Raw genomic sequence first — 22,232 nt, 5'->3', positions numbered from 1 at the left:
GCGTCGCGCTGCCTCCCTCCCGGGGCTGCGGGCCCGGCGGCCGCGCTGGCTGGGCCGCGCTTGGGTTCCCCGCCGGCTCCCGCGCCAGCCATGGGCAACTCACACCACAAGAGGAAGGCCCCCAGCGGTCCCCGGGCCCGCAGCTTCTGGCGGTTCGGGCGGTCGGCGAAGCGGCCGGCAGGTAGGGGCCGGGGGTGGGGGCGGGGCAGGCATGGAGGAGGGTCTCTGTGCTGCGGCCGTCGCTACCGCTGCTGCCCCCTCCCGGGGCCTGGTGGGTGTGAGAGTGGGGGTCTGGGAATCCCCGCGCAGACCCCACCCCTCGCATGCACACAGAGACACACGTACACAGTAATACCCACGGGCGGGCACGCGTACATGGTCGCAGTTTACAGTCACATAACACCCACTCAGATGTGCGGACATCGAACACACACAGATGTACGGACATGCAGACACAAAATCACAGCCGCACCACTGCAGTAGGTTCCACAGATCCGGAGACCCAGGTACATATATACCTGTGCCTGCGGTTTACACAGCCACACGAACTACACCCACGCACAGATTCAGACGCACGGGCAGACACAGTCGTTCACACACATCAATCATGTAGGTACAGTTGCCCAGCGTCTTAGGCACACACGTGTACACAGTTTCTCAACTGCACGACCAACCAGACGCACACGCAGGCTCACAGGCAGACCCTAAGGCACTAGCACACACACACTTGTTCCCCAGGTCTTAGCCCCCAACAGGCTGAAAGTTTGCGGGAGGGAGGGGAGACAAAGGTGGAGGGGAGAAGCAGGAAACCCGGGGCTGGAGGCTCGGGACCGCCTCCATCTGGCGCGATCGGGAGTCGGACTGGTTTTCTTGGCTCCGTCTCTACCCCCACCCGCGCCACCGCGGCCTCTCCCCTTCCCCCCTCCCCCCCCTCGTTGTCCCTGCGATCGCCGCCGCATGTCCCCCCTTTCAATGCAGCCACCGAGCTGGAACGCAGCCCTTCCCGGCTGCTGCGGGATCCCTCCGCGGGTCACATTCCAGCCTCCAAGGGGGAGGGGAGGGAATGGGGAAGGCCTCCAACCCCAGGGCTGGGAGATGGGATTCTTGGTTTCCCCCTACATGTGTGGCGGTTCAGGCTATCCCCGAGAACGTCCTAAGGGGTGCTGGAGGAGGGGCCATCGAAGGTGCCTAGTTTTCTCACCTGGTGAATCCAGAGATGGGGGAGGGGCAGGGTGATGGAGCCAACCCTCCCCTCCCCAAGATAGGAGGTCTCTGATGGAGGCAGGTACCCCTGGGGGGGGTCTGGGGCCCTGGTGTTGGGGGAGAATCCCCCAGTGTTTCCCAGGATGGCCCACATTCCTAGAGGTTCCGAACCGCAGCCTGATGATCTCATGCTCCGTGTAGGGGGCGATGGAAAGAGCCAGGGCTGGGGAGTAGGGGCCTGTTCTCAGTGTGGCTCTGGCACAGACTCTGGCGACCTTGAGCAGATTCCTTCCGCTTTTCTGGACCACCCTGGCTCCTACAGCGGGCATGTCTGTGAAATCAGGGGGGCTAGCTTTGGTGACTTCTTGGGACCCTTACAGTTCCTAGCCATTTCCTGGAAGAAGAGACTGAGGGAAGCGGGGGTGGGGGCTCCTGCAAGGTCATTTGCCATAGTTTGAGGAACAGTAATGATAATGAAAATAATAATAGGAAAAGGTTAATTAAGTTCCGATTGGTTCTTTGAGGACTCCTCAGAAGGTGGATGATGATGACAGACTCTAGGACCTTCCAGTACTCTCCCTGCCCCCACAACCTCAAAGTCCTGGCTGTGCCCAACTCTCTCTCCTAGAATCTGCAGGGAGCAGGCAGGGCTGGGGCCCTTCATCTCTCCTCTGATGGCCACTCTGATCTGATGGTTTCCTGAGAACCAGCTGTGGGCCCAGACTTGTGACCATTTGTGATGGAGGAGAGAGAAGATAAGGCTCTGTTTACAGTGTACTGCCCACTGGCCCTTGAGGAAGAGGCCTGGGGCTTCTAGCAGCCCTTGTGTACTTCTAGTCCCTGCTGCAACTCAAGGGACAACCAAGCTTTGCCGTGTTCCTGAAAAACTAGAAAGCAATGTAAGGGCAACACAGAAGTATGTGTAGGGGCTGGGAAATATTCTAGGCTGTATATCAAAAAGCTTCTGGGTTAGAATCAGCTTCAGAAAACTGAGGACTTGGTCTAAATTTGGTGTTTGAAGTCACTGCAGGATTGGAATTAGTCCTGAATTGTTGATCAAATGAGAGAACATGACCAGGGATTTGTTTTAGCTGTGGGGTATGGTTGTGAGCAAAGGCATGGAATGGAGACTGAGTATGGAGACTGGAGAGAAAAGTAGTTAAGGGTCGTTCCTTACCTGAGCCCAGGTGAGGATTGGAGCTTGAGTACTTATCCATTTGATTAGTCTGTGAGAGGAAGAGGGAGAGAGTGCAAGGCAGGCAGACAGGGTTGGAGTCTATGGACCATAGGGAGCCAGTGAAGGTGTTTGAGTAAGGGAGGAGCCTACAAAAGTGGTGTATTAGGCAAATGGCTCCAGGGTGGGGACAGGTGCAGGCAGGACAGGTTGGGGGATGGAGTGATGAGAGTGGAAGCTTGGAGGCTATTGCAGTAATCCAGGGGAGAGGTGATGAGGTGAGGGCTGGGGACAGGGTAGAGGCTAGGACCTGGGATTAATCAATTTTGGGGAGTGAGGGCCAGAGAGGACTGTGAAGGCTGCTGTGCTTGAGGTTGCTTGGCTGGGATGGTAGCAGAGATAAAAATAAGGCCCTATGCTGGCCCTTTACATCAATTAATTAATTTGTCCTTTGCCTGCCCTTCAACAGCCCAACAGTGAGAAGATTTTGTGCTTCCCATTTTACAGATGAAAAAGCTGGAGCTCAGAGAAATGAAGTCACTTGCCCAAGGCCACACAGAGGCTGAATCTCGATTCACACTCAAGCCTGTCAGATTATACAGCCTGTGTCCTTAATCAGTTTATGGATAAATGGGTGTCATTTTATGATTAAGGGGCCTGCGGGTCCTCTGGGCAAAGAAAATCTAAGGCCTGGGGGATTTGGACTGTGTGGAGAGCACAAGTCGGGGAAGGGCTGGGGGAAGGGAAAGGATTGAGGACTAAGCATTGAAGGCTTGCCCCCCAGCTCAGAGCAGGTAGGACATGGGGAATTGGGAAGGGAAACCAAAGACTCCAGGAAGGATTGGTCCAGCAGATCAAATGCCCCTGGAGGATAGAGATGGGTGGAGGTGGGCAAGGCAAGGCCTCCTCACTGCTGGAAAGACATGGTAACCTGCTGGGATTGTTTGGCCTTGGCACACAGGCATCCAACCTAACCCTTCCTCCCCTTCCCTCCCCAGGCAGCTGGGTACCTGGTCCTGGGCAGATTGGGTGGAGGATGTGAACTGGGAGCCAGGGAGACCCGCCCACCATACCGCCCTCCTCCTGTTCCCATGCATTGTGCTGTCAGATTTACATACAGGGCCCGCCTTCCCCGTGGATTTATTGTTCCCATCTTTCAGATAGGGAGACTGAGGGAAGGGCCCAGTGGATGACTTTTCTTTTCATCCCTCCCCTTGCCTCTAGACCTCCTAGAGGGGTCTTTGGTAGGTTCCACAGCTGGGAGAAGGCCCTTTCCCCTACCCTCCTGTGTCTTCTCCCCTTTTTGGGGGGGAGACTTGCTTGTGGAAGCCCTGTAAGGGGCTGGCCCACCTCTCTCTGATCTGAGGGATTGAGATAAGCGGAACCCCCTTGCTGCCCCAGGCTGTGACCTAAACTGGGGAGCCACTGCCCTCCTTCCTTCTAGTGGCAGAGTCACACATGCTGAGGGCTCTTTAGAGATCATCTCTCCAACCCTCCCACATCACAGATAAAGAAACTGAGGCCCAGGAAAGGGCAGTGCCTGGCTCAGGATCAGGCTGCAATGAAGGGGTAATGAGAGACTCCCAGGGCCGTGAGATACCTGGTCTGGGCCTGGAATTCCCTTCCTTCCCAAGCCGAGAAGCAGGGCTGCCAGATGGGGGCTGGTCAGGGAGGGAGATAGGGAGCTGATGTTAAGTGTTCCTTATCTGACCTTATCTTAATGGTCCTTAACTCCACTTGAGGCTTGGAGTGAGCTCCGGAAGGGGGTGGGGCTGGAGGGCCTCTGGTGGCATGGGAAGAACATGGTTTTGTGCCAGTCAGAGCTGGGCTCGCATCCTGACTCTGCCATTACTGGCAGTGTGACCTTGGGTGAGTCACTGACCTTTGAGGAGTGCCTCTGTATGATGAGGGGGATTTAGTGAGACCAGGGGTTTCCCATTCCATCGGCATTCAATAAATGCTGGTTTGGGCCGGGCTCAGTGGCTCACGTCTGTAATCCTAGTGTTGCGGGAGACTGAGGTGGGGGGAACGCTAGAGCTCAGGAGTTTGAGACCAGCCTGAGCAAGAGTGAGACCCTGTCTCTACTAAAAATAGAAAAATTAGCCTGGCATCATGGCACATGCCTGTAGTCCCAGCTACTTGGAAGGCTGAGGCAAGAGGATCCCTTGAGCCCAGGAGTTTGAGGTTGGAGTGAGCTACATGACACCACTGCACTCTACCCAGGGCCATGGAGTGAGACTCTCTCTCAAAAAAAAAAAAAAAAAAAAAGGAAATTGAGTCCCCTTCCTCACTCCCCCCTTTTAAAAAAAAAGGAGAAAAATGATAAAGAAAAAATAAATGCTAGGTGGTTATTTTTGTGTCGTAAGTTGGGAAGGCAGAGGGCCCTTTCCTTACCCTCACTCCCTCGAGAGGCAGAGGCGCCTCCATTGCAACACTTTGTGTCCACGCTTGGTTGTGTGGCTTTCTTTAACTTTTCCAGGCACTCTGTGAAGCAGGTATTAGTCCCACCTTACAGATGAGGAGACTGAGTCCCAGAGAGACTGAGTCATTTGTCCGAGGCCCAGAATCTAGACCTCCTGGTTCCCAGCCCTTTCTTCTCCCTCTTCATGGTGGCTGCCTCTCTGGCATCCATAAAATGGGGATAATCATGCCTGGAAGGAACAAAGGAAAGGGCTTTAGAAAGTCAGAATTGCGCCCTGGCCGAAAGGGATTATTATGTCATTGTTGGGAGCAAATACTGGCCCAGAAACTCATTATGACATTTATTAATATTATTGTAGCTAATTCCTCCTTGCATTATTGCCTGTTCCCCCAGGGCACCCTGTGGGATGGGATCCTCCCCTCCCTGCTCCAGGCACTACCTGGCCCCCAATATTTACCTTAGAACCGGCCAGTCTGGCCCGTCAGCTCTGTCCCCACTGGGGTGGGGCCGGACACTTAGGGAAGGAAGGGGCAGATTGCCCTTCTTCAGAGGTGGGGTGCAGAGCTCCCCCTTCTCTGGGCAGAGATTGAGGCTGTGGCCCCCCTTACACATTAACTTGCTCAGACTTAGGATCACTAAGGCTTTTGGATCCAGGTTGATATCTGGGATGTGCCACTTCCGGGTTGGGTGACCTTGAGCAAGTCCGTCACTTTCCCTTGAACCTCTTTGTGCTCATTTGTAGAAAGGAAACTTCACTCCTGCCTTCCAGGTTTCTTGTTAGGTGTGTTCTGGGAGACTGGAGAAGAGAAAGTATCTTGAGAATTGTAAAGCGCTTCTGCCTTTGCCTGAAAGTTTATGTTCATATCCCTTTGTCTTGCCTCTGTGGGAATAAAATCGACAAATGCTCTAGGCTCCTGCCTCCTGGGGGAGGCCCTGGCCCCCCTGGGCCTTCTTTTGTCCACCTGTACAGGGCCTCTGAATACCGAGACATGGGCAGTTTAGACAGGAGCAGGGGGTGGGGGGGTCCTGAGCAAGGCCACCTGGACAGCTGTGCCCTCCCCCCTCATTCTTCTCCCCTGAGTCAGGCCTGCCTGGCTTGTGGGTGCGCCACCTCCCCCGCCCCTTGCTCTGTAATGGGCAGGTTGAGGCCTCACCCCGTGGAGGATGTTGCCAAGACAGTGTGTGCGCATGCGCCTCGCCTTGGGAGGCAAGGGCTCCCTCCCGCATTCCTCCCTGTCCCCAGGCTCAGGAAAGCCCCCGAGTGGTGGGTACATGCACCTGCCTTTCCGTACACACAGTCTCTTAGCAGGCCCTGTGTGAGTCTGTGCAGTCACTTGTGCATAAGGAGGGCATAGACTGGGGTGGCCTGGGTGTGCTTTGTGGATGTGGTCCTGAGTGCCCACCTGTGGAGGTGGCCCCAGTGGGACATTCTGGAGGTGCATGCCTCCTGAGTACCTGCCCTGGTGGACTATATCTAAGCTCAGGAGCTTGTGTGTCTGCTTGCTGGTATGTCCTGCATATTGGGGGGTGGGGGTGGCCATGAGCTAGGTGTCTTCTCAAATCTAGGAAGCCTCCTCTCTCAGGCAGGTGGGAGAGGCAGAGGCTGTGTGCTACGCTTCCTTCATGGCGTCAGTCCCTGGCTGTACCTCTGGACTTCTGGGCAGAAAGCTGTGGAAGAGGGACTCTAAGTGTGGCCTTAAGCAAGGTCCTTCCACTCTCTGGACCTCAGTTTCTTTTTGAGGTGTCCTTCCCCTTCCTCACCTGACACCCAGGTTGCTCAGCCCGTCCCCAAGCAAGCCACAGGTGTGTAGACCTGGGGTGGCTTAGTGAGGCTGCCCGCTCTGGGTAGGTAGGGGGAGGGGTGTTGCTGGGGCAACCAGATGTTATCAAGTGTGAGAGCCTTGGGTCGCTGGGGAATTTGCAGCTGTGACCCTGACTGCCAGCTGTGGGCCTGGGACCTTGATGAGCTGATGTTCCCTCACCCCTAACTTGGCAGGAGCTCAACCCTTAGTTCTCCTGGTTAGGGGGAAGCTGAAAATGATTGTCCTGTATGGTTAGAGGCTCCAGTTTTAGAGCCTGCCAGAGCTTAAGAAGTCACCTAGCTCTCCGAGCCTCACAGGTCTGTGATCAGTTACTAGGTGGGTACTTCCGAGTACTTGCCTTGAAGAGCTGTTCTAAGATCCGTGAGGACAGAAACGACGTTTTGCCTTCCACTAGGCCCTGGCGTCGTGCCTGGCATGAATTAATCACCCTGCAAGTGTCGGTCTACTGCTCTTTTCTGTTTGTGTGGGACTGATAAGAGGGGTGGATGGGTCTGGCCTAAGAGGCAGAAGAGAGGGGCACTAGGTGGCCCAGCAACCTCCAATTTGTAGGGATGATGGGATCCCTGACCCTTGCTCAGAAGGGAGATCAGGTTTGTGGCTGGCACAGCAGATAGAGCATGGCTTTCAGATTCAAGCTGTTCTGAGTTGGAATTCTGCTCTGCCATCTATACAGTAGAGGCCAGAGGGGGCAGCTGTATAATGTTTGCCCTCTCTGGCCTCCATTTCCTCATCTGTAAAATGGGAATAAAAGCACCTACTTCTTAGGATTGTTGTTCAGATTTCAATGGTTTATTGGTGTATACTATCCAGCTCCACAAATGTTTGTTCCAAAGAGTGAGGGCTGTGCTTTGTGTTTGAGTGACTCTGAGAGGCCAGTGCTGGGTGGGCAGCACATGGGGAAGGAGCTGCAGAGGAGTCTCGTAGCTCAGCTCGGGAGCCACTGGGAGTTCTTAGATCTCTAGGACTCAGAAAGGTGCTAAGAGGGAGGGGTGTCCCTAGCTGGGTTTGGGGTACATCAGGGTATACAGTTCACAGACTCTCTTTCACAGTTTCTGCTATGCATTTTAGAGTTGCCAGGGGCATTTTTTTTTTTTTTAACAGTGTCACTCCCTAGCTGAAACCCTCAAAGCCTAAGGGGCCAGACCTGGTCTGTCTCCTGCTCTGCTCTGATTCCATCTCCTGCCATTCCTTCCCTTGCTCGAAACTCCAGCCACACTGGCCTCCTCTCTGTCCCTGGAAACCCACCACCCCTGCCTCGGGCCTTGACACATGCTGTTGCCTGTCTACAACGCCCTGCCCCGTATCTGCCCGGCTGGCTTCTCATCATTCAGGCCTCAGTTCCAATGTCCTTTTCTTAGAGGGGCTTTCCTTGATCACCTGTCCAAAGGCCTCCCCTTCCTGCCGCAGCCCCATAGTCTTCACTACCTAAAATTGCATTGTTAGTTTACCTCATCTGTGTGTTCATCAAATATTTATTGAACTCATAGCATGTGCCAGGCACTGATTTAGGTGTTGGGTATACACCAGTGGACAAGATAAAGTGCTCCTCCATGAACTGTAGCCCCTAGGACTAGCTTACTAAATGTTTGCTGATCAAACGAATGGATACAACAATCTTATAAAGAGGAATTATTGGCCTTGTTCTCACAGGAAGTCATGACTCGTGTGTGATGGAGCTGGAATTGAACCTGGACCTGACTTCTCTCCCAGTACCTCTCCCTTCCCCTCCCCCCGACCTCCTGACTTTTTTACTGCCCTTGCCTATGCGCTGTTTCTTGGCTAATTCTGTTCTCCCTGCCCTGGTGATTGATCCAGCACAGGATCAAGGAATCACTGAGTCACAGAGTAGGGCAAAGGGGAAGAATCTTGGGTCGGGAAAGCAGGAAGTCTGCTTTGAAGTCCTGCCTCTGCTGTGTGACCTTGGAGAGTTCACTGTGCTTCTCTGGGCTTCTGATGTCACATTGCCAAAGTGGGAAGAAAGTCCTTTGGAAAGTATGGGGCTGAACATACATATGAGTGGTTGTTGCCAGCAGACATTGTGATTCTGCTCTGGACATCTCCCTGGCTTCCCGGTACTGTGTCCTGGGCCAGTTCTGCCTCTCCAGGGGCCTCTGCCCACAGCCCGACTGCTCCATGCTCTGAGCTCTTTGCCCAGGGAATTACCCTCACTGGCCAAGAGGGCTTGGGGTGGGCACCATGCCAAGTCTAGCCTAGGAGCCCCTCCACCTACCATCTGGCGCTGGGACCCCTGCCTTAGCTCTCTGGCTCCTGAGTATTTAGATGAGGACGTCGGGGCAGGGTTAGTGATCTGCTCCTGGAATTAAGCGTCTTCGTCCCCCTAGTCATACTCTCCACTGGAGCAGAGCACACACAGACCCCAGGCCTCAGTTTCCACTTGAGGGGCGGGGTCGGCAGATGGGCGGGATCAGTGGCGAGGTTGGGAGGAGGACCTGGAGAGCAGCCCCTCCCCCTCCTCTGCCTGAAGCCAGCGCTCTGCGGCGGGGCTGGAGGGCCCTCGTCCCCTTGTGCTGAGTTACGGTGGGAGCGCTCAGAGCGCTCAGGAAAGGTTGGGGTGAGGGACGGTCCCGAGTGGGGCCTGCAGTCATGGTGGTGTTCCTGGGCCGCCACCTCCCGGTGCTCCTCGGGCTCTTTAAGAAGAAGGGTGAGTGGGTGTGGCTGGGGGGAGGGGAGGGGTCCTTGACACCTCCCTTTGCCAGACCCTTATGTAGAATGGGAGATGGGGCCGGGGAAAGAGTAATGGGGTGGGGCACGGGGGCTGGTAACGAGGCCAGAGTCGCCAGTGCTGTGCTTTTATCCATCTGCTTTGTTGCAGCTGCCTTTGTCTGGGCCCTACTTGTGCTTGGGAGGATGGATGCAGGTGTTTCCATCTCTTCAGGCTTCCGGAAAGACTGCCTCCCTGCCGGGGGTACCCAGACTTTACTGAGTACAGCCCAATACCTAAGTTCAGAGAGAGAGAGGGCAGCCTCGTCCTGGGTCATCCCAGTGTGCAGGGGGGATGGGATGTGGGGAGCAGAGGAGACAGGAAAGTAGTACTGCCAGCAGTGGGGAGCTTGGCTGGGGAAATCAGGTTTAGAGACCTGGGGGTGGAGAAGTTTTGGAGGGAGGGGCCTGTGCCCACTTCCTTCTCCTAGTCTGCCTGTGATCCAGGACTCCCCTCTGAGAACCCAGAGTTTAGTCCTGGCTCTATCAGACTCCTATTTGCTGGGTGATGTTTGTTAGGCAAGGCCTTTCCCCTTTGAACCTGTTTCCTCACTTGTAAAATCTGGGGATTGGGTGAGGTGATCCGACCAGATCTGCTGAGGGATCTTCCAGCTCTGACCTGTGGGATTCCTGTGGATTCCCTGGGGCAGGAGCTCTGGCTGTTGAAGAATGGGCTGCGGAGGGAGGAAAGGCCAGTTTCTGAACTGAAGACCCTGTTCCTGCGGCATGGCCCTTTAAAGGGCTTGTTTTGTTCCTGTCCTTTTATAAGGTGCTACCAAGGCCACATGACCCTTCCAGCGCTTTTGCTTATGTTGTGGGTTTCATTTAATGGGGGGCTGGGGCTGCAAAATGCTGACACAGGCCCCCATCCCCAGGATTAGATGACCAGCCCCTCCATGGGCGGGGCTTGTAACAGGATCCTTTGTAATGGATCCCTGACTCCTGCACCAGGGGCCAGGGCCAGGGCTTCCAGGAGAGGGGGATACCTCCGACTGTTCCCCCAGGGAGAGACTGGAGCTCCCTTGGCTAGGCTGGAGGGGCCTGGGTCCCCCTTCTCCCCTCCCCTGCCCATCATTTTATTAAGGGGCAGCCACATGGGTGAGTAGGGGACCCAAGAGGCTGTATCCCTAGTCTGCCCCTCCTCTGCCCCAGGATCTTCTGGGAATCTGGTTACTACCCCTGTCAGCTCCCTTTCCCTTCCTAGTTTCTCATGGTGTCTTCCTCCTGGATCTGGGCCAAGGGGTTGTATGAAAAGGGTGGTTTGTTTTCCTGTGAAGTGGGTTTGGGGTATGGAGACAAGAGATACGTATTTGCTGTGGACTGGGGCCCTGAGTGACGTGTGGATACACAGTTGTGTATATACTTGGGTACTGTTTGCATACGTACAGAATGGGGACCATGGGTGTTGTGTGTGTATGTGGGGGCTGGGTGTGCTCGGTGTGTGTACCTATGTGTATTTATACTTGGATGCCCTTTGTTTGTGTTGATCACTGAAGCCTGGGGGGGTTGTGTGCATATGCTCACATAGACCTGTGTGCCCTGTGTGTGGTGTGGGTACTCAGATATACGTACACCTGGGCATAGTTTGTGTATGTACATGGGGGCTGTGTGTACTCAGTGTACCCCAGAATGGTGGTTGTGTCCAGATTGGGGGAAGTGGGCGTTGCACGTGTGCCGTGTGCAGTCTGGGGACTAGGGGTACCCTTGTTGTGGTGCCTGTGCATCTCCAGGGCCCAGATGCCTTTGGGCCTCACTTCCCTTCCTCCTCCATCCCATTAGGCTCTGCCAAGGCTGAGAGTGACAAACGTCTAAGCGTAGGGCCCGGCCAGGGCCCAGGGTCTGTAGTGGATGAGCACCAGGACAATGTCTTCTTCCCCAGTGGGCGACCGCCTCACCTGGAAGAGCTGCACACACAGGCACAGGAGGGGCTCCGCTCCCTGCAGCACCAAGGTAACCTCGCCTTCCCCTTCCCACCCTCCCCGCACCTCCCATGCTACTGTCTCATCTCTCAAGGTCAGAGCCCTAACCCAATACACCCTTCTGGTGTCTTCCAGAAAAACAGAAACTGAACAAGGGTGGCTGGGACCATGGAGACACCCAGAGCATCCAGGTGAGCCCTGTCCCCGAGCTCAGTCCTGACTCTGCTCTTCCCTCCCTGCTCGAACTCTGGCAAGTGTCTTTGAAGCTTTCTGAGTCTCAGGTGCCTGAGACCCAGGGCTAGACTAAATGACCTCTGAGGGTGAGTCCAGGGTTGCTGTGGCTGATGCCTGCTCAGTGCTAGGTGATGCTGGGGGCACTCTGTGAGCCAAAAGTTCCAGTGGGGAGCCCTGAGGAGGCAGCCCCACCCAGGCCAGGGCCTGATCTCCTTCTTCCCCGATAGTTGTCCCGGACGGGGCCGGATGAAGACAGCATCTCCTTCTGCAGCCAGGCCACGTCCTACACGGCTGAGAGCTCCACGGCAGAAGACGCTCTCTCCATCCGCTCAGAGATGATCCAGCGCAAAGGTGTCTCCTCACCCGATGGTTTCATGGGGAGGGGAGAGGGGATAGTGGGTGCCATTGGGTCCCAGCACCTGTAGCCCCTTTTCCTCCTAATCCAGTGTTTCCTTAGGCTTTGTGATTCAGTGAATTCAGGAAACACCTGGAGATTCTTAATGCACATTAACTGAAGCAGGACAGTTAAGAGTTGGAAAATCTGGGTTTGAGGCCTGGTGTTGCTATTTACCAGCTGTGTGACCTTGGGGAAACCCTTAACCTCTCTGAGCTTCTGTTTGATGTTCCATAAAAATGAAGATAATGAGTAATTATCTTATTGAAATGAATGCCAAATGTTTACCATGCTAACACATAATAATATGTTCACTAAATAATAATAAGCTATCACTAAATGGAAATTATCATTGTTGACTTAGTAGCCTTCCAGAAGTGTTACAGAAAAGCAGCCTCTAGTTTGTTTAACCTAGCTTTGCCCATACCTAGTTGATTGTGGAACTCGTTTCTCGCAGAGCTATATTAATTATTCTGTAAAAGTAGTGCTCTGCAGAATGTGCCCTGAGTCCTTCTGCTGTAACAGTTTTTCTCCCCTGGTCTGGTCCCCAGGCTCCACCTTCCGACCCCATGACTCATTTCCCAAATCATCCGGAAAGTCGGGGCGGCGACGGCGGGAGCGGCGGAGCACAGTGCTGGGGCTGCCGCAGCATGTGCAGAAGGAGCTCGGTGAGCCCTGGGTTAGGGCAAGGGTGGTGGGTGGGGAGCCCTGGCCAACCCCTCTCTGCTGACCCTACCTCCTCCCTGTCCATTCCAGGCCTGCGGAGTGAGCGTGAGGCTCCAGGTACTCCTCGGCCTCCTGGTCCTCGGGATGCTGTGCGCATCCCCACAGTGGACGGCCGCCCGGCGGGCCTGGCCTCAGGGATGGGGGCCCGGGTGTCCCTGCAGGCGCTGGAAGCAGAGGCAGAGGCTGGCACCGAGACAGAGGCCATGCTGCAACGTCACATTGACCGTGTCTACCGTGACGACACCCTTCTTGGCCGGTCCACAGGGGCCCGGCCCCCACTACTGAACCGGCCCATGTCCTTGGCTGTGCCTGGAATGACCGGAGGGGCAGGGCCACCAGAGCCCCTGAGCCCAGCCATGTCTATCTCGCCCCAGGCCACCTACTTGTCGAAGCTGATCCCACATGCTGTGCTGCCACCCACAGTGGACGTGGTGGCCCTGGGCCGCTGCAGCCTGCGCACGCTGAGCCGCTGCAGCCTGCTCTCAGCTAGCCCGGCCTCCGTCCGCTCGCTGGGGCGCTTCTCCTCCGCCTCAAGCCCACGGCCCCGCAGTCGCCACCCTTCCTCCTCCAGTGACACCTGGAGCCACTCTCAGTCCTCTGAGACCATTGTGTCTGACGGTTCCACCCTCTCCTCTAAGGGTGGCTCTGAGGGCCAGCCAGAAGGCTCTGTGGCTAGCAATAGTGTGGCACCCCCTCCCCAGGGGGGGAGCGGGAGGGGTTCCCCCAGTGGGGGCAGCACTGCCGAGGCCTCTGACACAGCCAGCATTCGGAGCAGTGGGCAGCTGTCTGGCCGGAGTGTGTCCCTGCGGAAGCTGAAGCGGCCCCCACCCCCTCCCCGCCGGACCCACTCCCTCCATCAGCGGGGCTCCGCGGCACCTGACGGGCCCCTGGGGTTGCCTCCCAAGCCCGAGCGCAAGCAGCAGCCGCAGCTGCCTCGGCCGCCCACCACTGGTGGTTCGGAAGGGGCAGGGGCAGCACCCTGTCCACCCAGCTCTGCAGGCAGCTGGGGGCCTGGCTTGTCTCCAGGTGGCTCCCGGCGCCCCCCACGCTCCCCAGAACGGACACTTTCACCCTCCAGTGGATACTCGAGCCAAAGTGGCACCCCTACCCTCCCTCCCAAGGGTCTGGCAGGTGCCCCTGCTTCCCCAGGCAAGGCCCAGCCCCCTAAGCCAGAGCGCGTCACTTCCCTCCGATCTCCTGGGGCCTCTGTCTCCTCTTCCCTCACGTCTCTGTGTTCCTCCTCCTCTGACCCAGCCCCCTCGGACCGCTCTGGGCCACAGATGTCAAATCCCCTGGGTGACAGGTTTGTCATACCTCCTCATCCCAAGGTGCCTGCCCCCTTCTCCCCTCCTCCCTCCAAGCCCAAAAACCCTAACCAAGCTGTCCCTGCTCCAGCTGCCCCTGCTGTGGTTCCTGGGCCTGTCTCCACCTCTGATGCCACTTCTGAGTGCCCTCCCACTCCCCAGACATCCTTGACCCCACCACAGGAGTCTCCCGTTGTCTCCAAAGACCAGTCACCCCCACCATCCCCACCCCCATCTTATCACCCACCCCCACCACCTACTAAGAAGCCAGAGGTGGTTGTGGAGGCACCATCTGCCCCAGAGACTGCTGACGAGCCCCTCCAAGACCCCAACTGGCCCCCACCCCCGCCTCCTGCACCTGAGGAGCAGGACCTATCCATGGCTGACTTCCCCCCACCCGAGGAGGCCTTCTTTGTGGCTGGCCCTGAGCCTGCGGGCCCCCCAGACCCCCCAGAGCCTGTCAGCTCCCTGGCTGCTTCACCCTCCTTGGCTACTGCCTCTTCCCAGAGCCAGCCCCGTGACACCCCAGACCCTCCTCCAGCTCCCCCAGCCCCACCTCCTGCTAGTTCTGTTTCAGGGCTTCTGGCCAAGTCCCCTCAAAAGGAAGCCGTGGGCTGCAGCAAGAGCAGTGGGGGTCCCAGGGAGGATGCTGGCGCACCCCTGGTCACGCCCTCGCTCCTGCAGATGGTGCGGCTGCGCTCTGTGGGCTCTCCCACAGGGACTCCCACCCCAGCACTGGGGCCGTCGGCCCCCCAGAAGCCACTACGAAGGGCCCTGTCAGGGCGGGCCAGCCCAGCGTCTGCCCCCTCAGGGCTCCATGCTGCCGTCCGACTCAAGGCCTCCAGCCTGGCTGCCAGCGAAGGCCTCACAAATGCCCAGCCCAATGGACCGCCAGAAGCAGAGCCACGGTGTCCCCAGTCCCCTGCCTCTACGGCCAGCTTCATCTTCTCCAAGGGCACTAAGAAGCTACAGCTCGAGCGGCCTCTGTCCCCCGAGACCCAGGCTGACCTCCAGCGGAACCTAGTGGCTGAACTTCGGAGCATCTCAGAGCAACGGCCACCCCAGGCCTCAAAGAAGTCACCTAAGGCTCCTCCACCTGTGGCCCGCAAACCCTCTGTGGGAGTCCCCCCACCCATGTCCCCCAGTTTTCCTCGGGCTGAGCCCCTTACTGCTCCTCCCACCAATGGGCTCCCTCATACTGAAGACAGGACTAAGGGGGAGCTGGCGGAGAATGGAGGTGTCGTGCAGCTGGCGGGCCCGGAGGAGAAGATGGGCCCCCCAGGCTCAGGTACTGTAGCAGTGGTGGGTGCGGGTCCCCTCACCGGGTGCGGGTCCCCTCACCGAGGGTGGGAAATAGGTATCTGCAGTCCCACCATTAGGGATTTGCTCTCAGATCTCTGGGACTTTTCTGGTCTTTTTTTTTTTTTTTTTTTTTGAGACAGAGTCTCGCTGTGTTGCCTGGGCTAGAGTGAGTGCCGTGGCGTCAGCCTAGCTCACAGCAACCTCAAACTCCTGGGCTTAAGCGATCCCACCGCCCCAGCCTCCTAAGTAGCTGGGACCACAGGCATGCGCCACCATGCCCAGCTAATTTTCTTTCTATATATATTTTTAGTTGTCCAGATAATTTCTTTCTATTTTTAGTAGAGACGGGGTCTCGCTCTTGCTCAGGCTGGTCTCGAACTCCTGACCTCGAGTGATCCACCCGCCTTGGCCTCCCAGAGTGCTAGGATTACAGGCGTGAGCCACTGCGCCTGGCCTGACTTTGTCTTGGGATGCCGGGAAGGGTGAGCTGTCGCCCCAGCCCTGGATAAGCCGCCGTGAGGAGCATGGTGTGTGGGCTTGGGTGGCAGGCCTGCTGAGCTTGGACTCCAGCTTGCTTTGTCTAGCTTTCCTAGCCACATTGTAGAGTGTGGGGCAGTGACGCCTACATTATGGTGTCAGAATGTTTGGGAGGGGTCCAGCCCAGTGCTGTGGGTATGGTCAGTAAATTGAAGGGGCAGGAAAGGTTGGGTGAGGGTGTGTGTTGGGCTCTCAGTGCCAGAGTCAAGTGGGAGGCCCTTGGCTAAGTGTGCCTTCCTGTTGCCCACAGGCCCACAGAAAGAGCTGGTCTGACCGCCAGGCACGTGACCGGCCCTGCTGACCCATCCCAGGAATCCAATCTCTCAGGGACCTGAGCAACTCCAAGGACGAGAGGATAGGGCAGACACAACCTACACAACCTAATAGAGAGGGCGCCTGCAGCCTTAACCTCCACGGCCTTCGATATTTATGCAAGCCTGGTGTTGCTCCTGTCCTCCTGTCATCTGCTCTCACGTCTTTCCGAATGGATTCACCTCTGGCAGCTGCTGCTTCAGTCTCGGCCTTAGCCTCACCTGGAAGGAGGTAGCTGTGGGAGTGGGTGGCTGCGCCCCCTGCTGGCCCTGCGGCCACAGTGTTGGGAGCAGAGCACCTCACTTTGAGTTTTGTTTTCATTTTTTTTCATGTCCAAATCATGCACATACTGTAGTTCAGAGTCAAAGCACTTTTGAAAAGTGGCTGCATGTCCATCCTCCAGGGCTCATGAAGCCACATTCCAAGGGCCTGTTTACATGGCAGCAGTATCATTCCCCTGTAACCAGTCCATAGCTTGGAACCTATCTGTCCCCTCCTCCCCTGATCCAGTTTGCTCCTTTTCTTAGTTCTCGGAGGTGGGCAAGTCGTATTCCCACAGGCTCCCCCAAGCTGGGGGCAGGAGTGGGGCTGTGGAATTCCAAAGCACAAAGGTGCAGTGGGGGCCTGCCCTCCTGTGCCTCAACTCACCAGCCACCCTCCTGCCTTCCTGTTCTGCCAGGTGCTCCATGCAGGGGACAAGTAGGAGACTGCCAGGGCCCAAAGGGGTTGGGGAGGAAGAACCAGAGGGGAGGTCTGCAGGCTCTGTCCCCAGGAAGCAGAACAGAGTAGGGGTCATCTTGGCGGGCGATGGCAGTGCCAAGCACCTGCCTCTTGTTTCACTTGATCAGATTGGGGTGGGTGGGCATGACCCTTGACACTGGGGGGGCGGGCAGGAGACTGTGAGGAAGCACTGAGGCGGCGGGGGGTGGGGACCGCCTGGCAGGGGAGAGCTTACTTGGGCAGTGGGCCCAGACCCGGCCCTGTGGACTTCATTCTCTGACCTTTCTCTTTACTCTCTGCGGTGCATGTCCTTTCTGCAGCTGCCTTTTGGCACAGGTGGTTCCACTGGGGGGAGCTGACACTGAGTGACAAGGATGGGAAGCCAAAGGTGCATTTTACTCAACTCTTGCTGGCACACCCCGTGCTCCTAGAGTAGGCTGGGTGGTTGTCACTGCTGTCTCCTGCAGGCATTTTAACCTTTCTGTTTGCAGCCTGTGTCGCCTATCTAGGTAAGCTGGCTTCCCACAGGCCTCTGTGGCTCCAGAGGTGGCCTAGTGCCTCCCTCCACAGCAGTGTGGCTGCCACCCAGGGCCACCCCTTTTTTCTTGATCCTCTTTCCTCAGCAGTGACTTGGGCTTGAGCCTGGCAAGGAATCTCACTTTTAGTTTCTCCACCAAGGAGAGAGGTTGACATACTGTCCCTGCCCACCCAAGAGCTGGGAACATAGGGCATGTGGTGTGAGGGCCCAGGTTCCTTTGGCCTCCACCAGGGCTACTTCAGCTTGTCACTACTGTCTTCTCCCTGTAGCTATAAACCAATGTCCTTCCCTTGCCCTGTGGGTCATGGAGAGCTGCTGCTGGGTGTTCACTGCACCTGCCCAGTGCCAGCTGGGGAGAGAGGATGACCAGTAAGCACTGCTCTGCTCAGAGGTCCCAGTCCCCCTGCCTCCAGCAGCCAGGACCCAGGACCCAGTCAAAGCTCCAGGAAACCAGGCCCTGGCAGCAGCCTGGGAGCTGCTGGATGTGGGAGGGAGCCTGACTTCTGTCTCTTTCCCTCCCCTCTCCTCCAATGTTACTCGAGCTCTTGTTTCCCCACTGGGTGGGGCGAGTACAAAGGAGAAGGGAGGATCTAGGAGAGGCAACCCTTCTTTGTCCTCTGGAGTAAATGAGCTTGACCTAGAGCAAATGGAAAGACCAAAAGCCTCTGATTTTTAATTTCCATAAAAATGTTAGAGAGACATATATATATATATATTTCTTTAAATTTTTGAGTCTTTGATATGTCTATACAAACAACCCATTCCCTCTGCCCTGAAGCCTGAGTGAGACACATGATAAAGCTCTGTGTTTCATTGAAAGGTATTAAATAATTAAATGATTGAAACTTGGCTGTGGCTGCTGCTTCTTAATGGGGGAGGGACAGGGCAATGGTCTGGGCCCACATTTAGAAGGGAAGATGTTCTCTCTGTTGCAAGTGTTGGACTAAAGAGTGGGCCTCTTCTGCTTAGTACTGCCAAAGGCAAAGTCAAGGTGTCTGTCATCCATCCCTCCCCTCCCCCATTACAGGGCCCAAAGTCAAAGATACTTGCAACCCCAGGTTGGGTGAGGGGCCCAGCAAGCTGCTTCATACTTGTGTTCCCTCCTGATACGGTTCAGCTCACAGACAGGCCCCGTCCAGACACCCTTGTTCAGATACTTTATTTAAATTTATGACAGTGATGGTTAGTGATTTGACTGAGATGCCTTATGGAGAAGCACCGCACCCTCTGTGAAAAAAGAACCACTCTGTGCCATCCAATCCACCCCTGATGTTAAACACATAGCTGGTTTAGGGAGTATCCCAACCCAGCTGGATCAAGAGAAATTCCAGGAGCCGTGGGGCAGGCCCTGCAGCCGAATGCCAAGCCTCAGGGCAGGCAGGCATTGGGAAAGCTGCCAACCACTTGGTAGACCACTGGGTTCTGTTTTCCCTTCCTTTTCCTTTTCAAATCCCACAATTTCCTGTTGGGGAGAAGATGTAATTAGCCCAGTGCAGCTAGATCCCAGCTAGAGGCAACAGCTGCTGGGTAACTCCAAGAAAACCTGGGAACCAATATTTTTCCAATTATAAGGACTGTGGCATAAATGTTTTCTGTAAGTTATATTGAAACCAGATTTCTCAAGTCAGCAGCCAAGGGAAGAAGGCAGACCTGGACTGCTTGCTGCTGCCCAGCCCTCGTTACTACCCGAGGGGATCAGTCTCACTGCAGCCAGCCAGGATGATCCCAGATTCTGGGACGGGTGAGCTGCCCCTTACTGAGTTCTGCACCTAAGCAAGAACCCGAACCTGCTGCTTCAGTGTCCTGAGAGGTGGATAAATGGGTGATGGATGGAACAAATTGAAGAGACAGCAGATGACTCGGGGGGGATGGTGGGAGAAGGGAGGAAGATGCTGGGCTGGCTAGCTTATGTTCCCCCCTTTCAGCGATTTACAGGAAATGTGCCCCAGCTTGGTCATGAAGTTGGCTTGCTTCCACTGTGCGATGCACTCCTCAGAGATTTTGAAGTCAGCCTGGGCAAGATAGACAACAAAAGAGATTATAGTGATGGAGGGACTGTGAGAAAACCCTTATACCACCAGTAGTGTAACCTGCCTCAGCTCCCTGAGTAGCTGGGACTACAGGCATGTGCCACCACGCCTGGCTAATTTTTTTCTATATATTTTTAGTTGTCCAGCTAATTTCCTTCTATTTTTAGTGGAGACGGGGTCTCGCTCTTGCTCAGGCTGGTCTCGAACTCCTGAGCTCAAACGATCCACCCGCCCCGGCCTCCCAGGGTGCTAGGATTACAGGCGTGAGCCACCACGCCTGGCCCTGCCTCAGCTTTTCTAAGAGAGCAGTTTGTTAAGAGCTTCCCTGTTGATATCTTTTCACTTAGTTAAGTTCATTTTAGGCATTTAGTTTAAGAAAATAATAAGTAAGTGCAAAGGCCTATATACCAAGGCATCCATCACAGCTTTCTAATAGTGAAAACCTGAGAACAATGTTTGATAGGGTTTTAGTTACAGTATGATAATTATGATAGAATATTGTACAATATGATCCCCCTCAATATTTAAGGGGAAAATTTTCAGGCATAAAGTTAAGTTTAAGAAGCAGAATAAACATTGAGTATGAATCAAATTGTAAATATATTATCTATGCATAGCAAAAGACCAGAAGGAAATCACCACTAATGACATTTTTTAGTATCTCTAACTGGCAGATCCCATACTCCTGCCACTTGGAGATACTTCCTTCATTTCCCTGCCACCCTGATATTTTAGACATTTTCTAAAGAAAACTTATTTTATAGCCAGAAAAAGTTAAGTGATTCACAAAGTCAGCCTAGAAAATCAGGAAAGGAGGGAGTGAGCAAAGCCATCTGCCTTGTGCAGGAAGATGGAAATGCAGACACTCCTGTCAATGCCCTCCAAAGGCACTTTGTCTAACTGAGGACACAAGGTATTAGCTACGTCATTGTCTAGAAGGCAGGAGACAATGAGTGCTCTAAGCTCAATCTGGGTAGGAGGGACCCTGGCTTGATCCTGGTTCCATCATTTCTGGTGACCCTGTGTGGCCTTGTCAGGTATCCTACCAGATAAAATGGGGATAATCTATCACAGACTGAAGATCAAATGAGGAAATGTCTCAAGTCCCTCACAGAGGGCCTCAACTAGTCTGTCTGTGCTCAGTACATGCCGGGCCCTTCTAAGACCCCCACATATCTCGGGCACCTCACTTTCAGGAAGGTCTGGAATGAAGGAAGAGAGGGGTTCAGAAGCAGGAAGTCCCAACTGGGAAAGGGTCAGCTGTGGATTCAGTAACAGAGCCATCTGGGGACACATTCCAGGCAGCCCAGGTAAGAGGGGGAACAACTGCAGTCTTTTACCTGCAACTTCTCAAAGACTTTCTTCTTGGGCTTGAGCTCCTCATCTGGTTGGCCCTTCTCATAGCCCTTCACAAACACTCGCTCACCAGGAGCAGAGCCTGCAGGAGGGTCCAGAGGTTCAACCTGGCGGTTCAGCCCTTCTCTGGGAAGACACACAGGACAAGGAAGGGTGAGGCCGTGGAGGCCAAAGCAATCTGGGCCTTAACACACAGGCCCTGATGGGATTTAGGGCATTCTCAATACTAGAGCCCCCGGAGGTCCTCAGTGCTTTCCTACATCTCTGGATATCACCAGGGTTACCTTCACCAGGGCTCCACCAAAATCCCATGTCAGGAGAGATACCAAAATCTGGGTTTCTAGGGGAGGAAGTATGAAATAACATAGTAAGGACTTTAAAGCCATCAGGGAGTGAATCCTGGCTCCACCTCTTACTAGCAGTGAGACTTGGGCATGTACACATTGCTTTGACTCTTCCATTTCTATTTTAACAAAATTAACTGCAGGCTAAGTGCTTTCACAGTACTTCTATGATAATTCCTTGACACATCATCTTTTGGTATCAGTGAGGAAGAGGCACGTGTTCTCAGGGCTCCCACCTGGCATGTGGAAGGGCATGGAACGTGCCAATTCCCCATCTTCTTGGCCTCCCCAGGGCCTGTGCCCCGCCCCAAGCCCTCACTCACATAGAAGCACACAGAAGCATGCCTTGGGACTCGACTCCTCTCATCTTCTGGGGCTTCAGATTACACAGCACCACCACCAGCCTGTCCTGCAGTTCCTCCTTGGGCACAAACTGCACGAGGCCACTCACCACGGTCCGAGCTTCAGCTTCCCCTACGTCAATCTTCTCCACATACAGGCTGTCTGCATCTGGGTGCTGCCAGCAGGAGACGTCAGGTAGGAGAGTATCATAACAGAGATCAGGGATCTGGTGAACTCTCTAGACTCCAGAAAGGGGCATCCACTCCTCACAGAGCCCCCTGGAGGGACCCCCTAGAGCTAACTCTCTTTCTGGGTTCCAGATAGCAGACAGGAGAATGGGCCTTGAAGGTATATACTACTCTCAACCAAAAGGCCAAATTTGAGTAAAATGAACCTAAATGCTGGTGTAAGAGATGGCAGAATCTCTAACAGAGATTAAACGACCTGGACTGTCTAGGTGGCTGCCATCATGGTGCACGGCCTGCATGGATCGGTCCTAGGTGGGCTGGGAGATGGGGTGAGGACAACTATTGGCTTCCCCTTCTGATGTGGGAGCATCAGCAGCTATCTCGAGGTAGTTTTGATGGCTGGGTATATACAGTGAGAAGCAAATCAATGCTGAGGGGGAGAAGAGTCCAGAACAATGGTCCCAGGCTGCTGGATGCATAACCCTTCTGTCCTGGGAAAAGGGAAGTCCACTGCCCTCTACCACTTTCTGAGGGGGGCAAACAAGGTGGCTGATCCAAGATAAGGCCTGTAGCAAGTGCAGGCAAGCTGGTGGAGACCAGGTGAGTGAATCAGACCAGATTTAATAGATAAATAAGTTCCCTC

At 55.1% G+C, this 22,232-nt stretch overlaps 2 protein-coding genes across 3 annotated transcripts in view; one reads left to right on the top strand and one right to left on the bottom strand.

The window, feature by feature from the left end:
* Window positions 1-18,178, top strand: part of KIAA1522 (KIAA1522 ortholog) — a 28,810-nt gene extending 10,632 nt beyond the window's left edge. The window contains exons 1-7 of one of the 2 annotated variants that reach the window (XM_045548371.1): window positions 4-181; window positions 11,123-11,293; window positions 11,398-11,453; window positions 11,724-11,847; window positions 12,442-12,558; window positions 12,647-15,208; window positions 16,010-18,178. In XM_045548371.1, coding sequence (XP_045404327.1) covers window positions 91-181; window positions 11,123-11,293; window positions 11,398-11,453; window positions 11,724-11,847; window positions 12,442-12,558; window positions 12,647-15,208; window positions 16,010-16,032 — 3,144 coding nt within the window. In that variant the 5' untranslated portion in view covers window positions 4-90 and the 3' untranslated portion in view covers window positions 16,033-18,178. Of the gene's footprint in view, window positions 1-3; window positions 182-11,122; window positions 11,294-11,397; window positions 11,454-11,723; window positions 11,848-12,441; window positions 12,559-12,646; window positions 15,209-16,009 lie in introns of those variants that run through there. The other variant, XM_045548370.1, reaches the window with a different exon arrangement.
* A 291-nt stretch (window positions 18,179-18,469) lies between these two features.
* Window positions 18,470-22,232, bottom strand: part of YARS1 (tyrosyl-tRNA synthetase 1) — a 31,413-nt gene continuing 27,650 nt past the window's right edge. The window contains exons 11-13 of the mRNA XM_045548372.1: window positions 21,383-21,576; window positions 20,700-20,841; window positions 18,470-19,341 (exon numbers count right to left, since the gene is read on the bottom strand). Of these exons, the coding sequence (XP_045404328.1) occupies window positions 19,231-19,341; window positions 20,700-20,841; window positions 21,383-21,576 (447 nt within the window). The 3' untranslated portion in view covers window positions 18,470-19,230. The remainder of the gene's footprint in view (window positions 19,342-20,699; window positions 20,842-21,382; window positions 21,577-22,232) is intronic.

This window comes from Lemur catta, chromosome 3 (genome assembly GCF_020740605.2).
Source record: "Lemur catta isolate mLemCat1 chromosome 3, mLemCat1.pri, whole genome shotgun sequence".
NCBI lineage: Eukaryota > Metazoa > Chordata > Mammalia > Primates > Lemuridae > Lemur > Lemur catta.
Note: the sequence above shows the minus strand (reverse complement) of the source record. Positions and strands in the feature narration are given on the sequence as shown.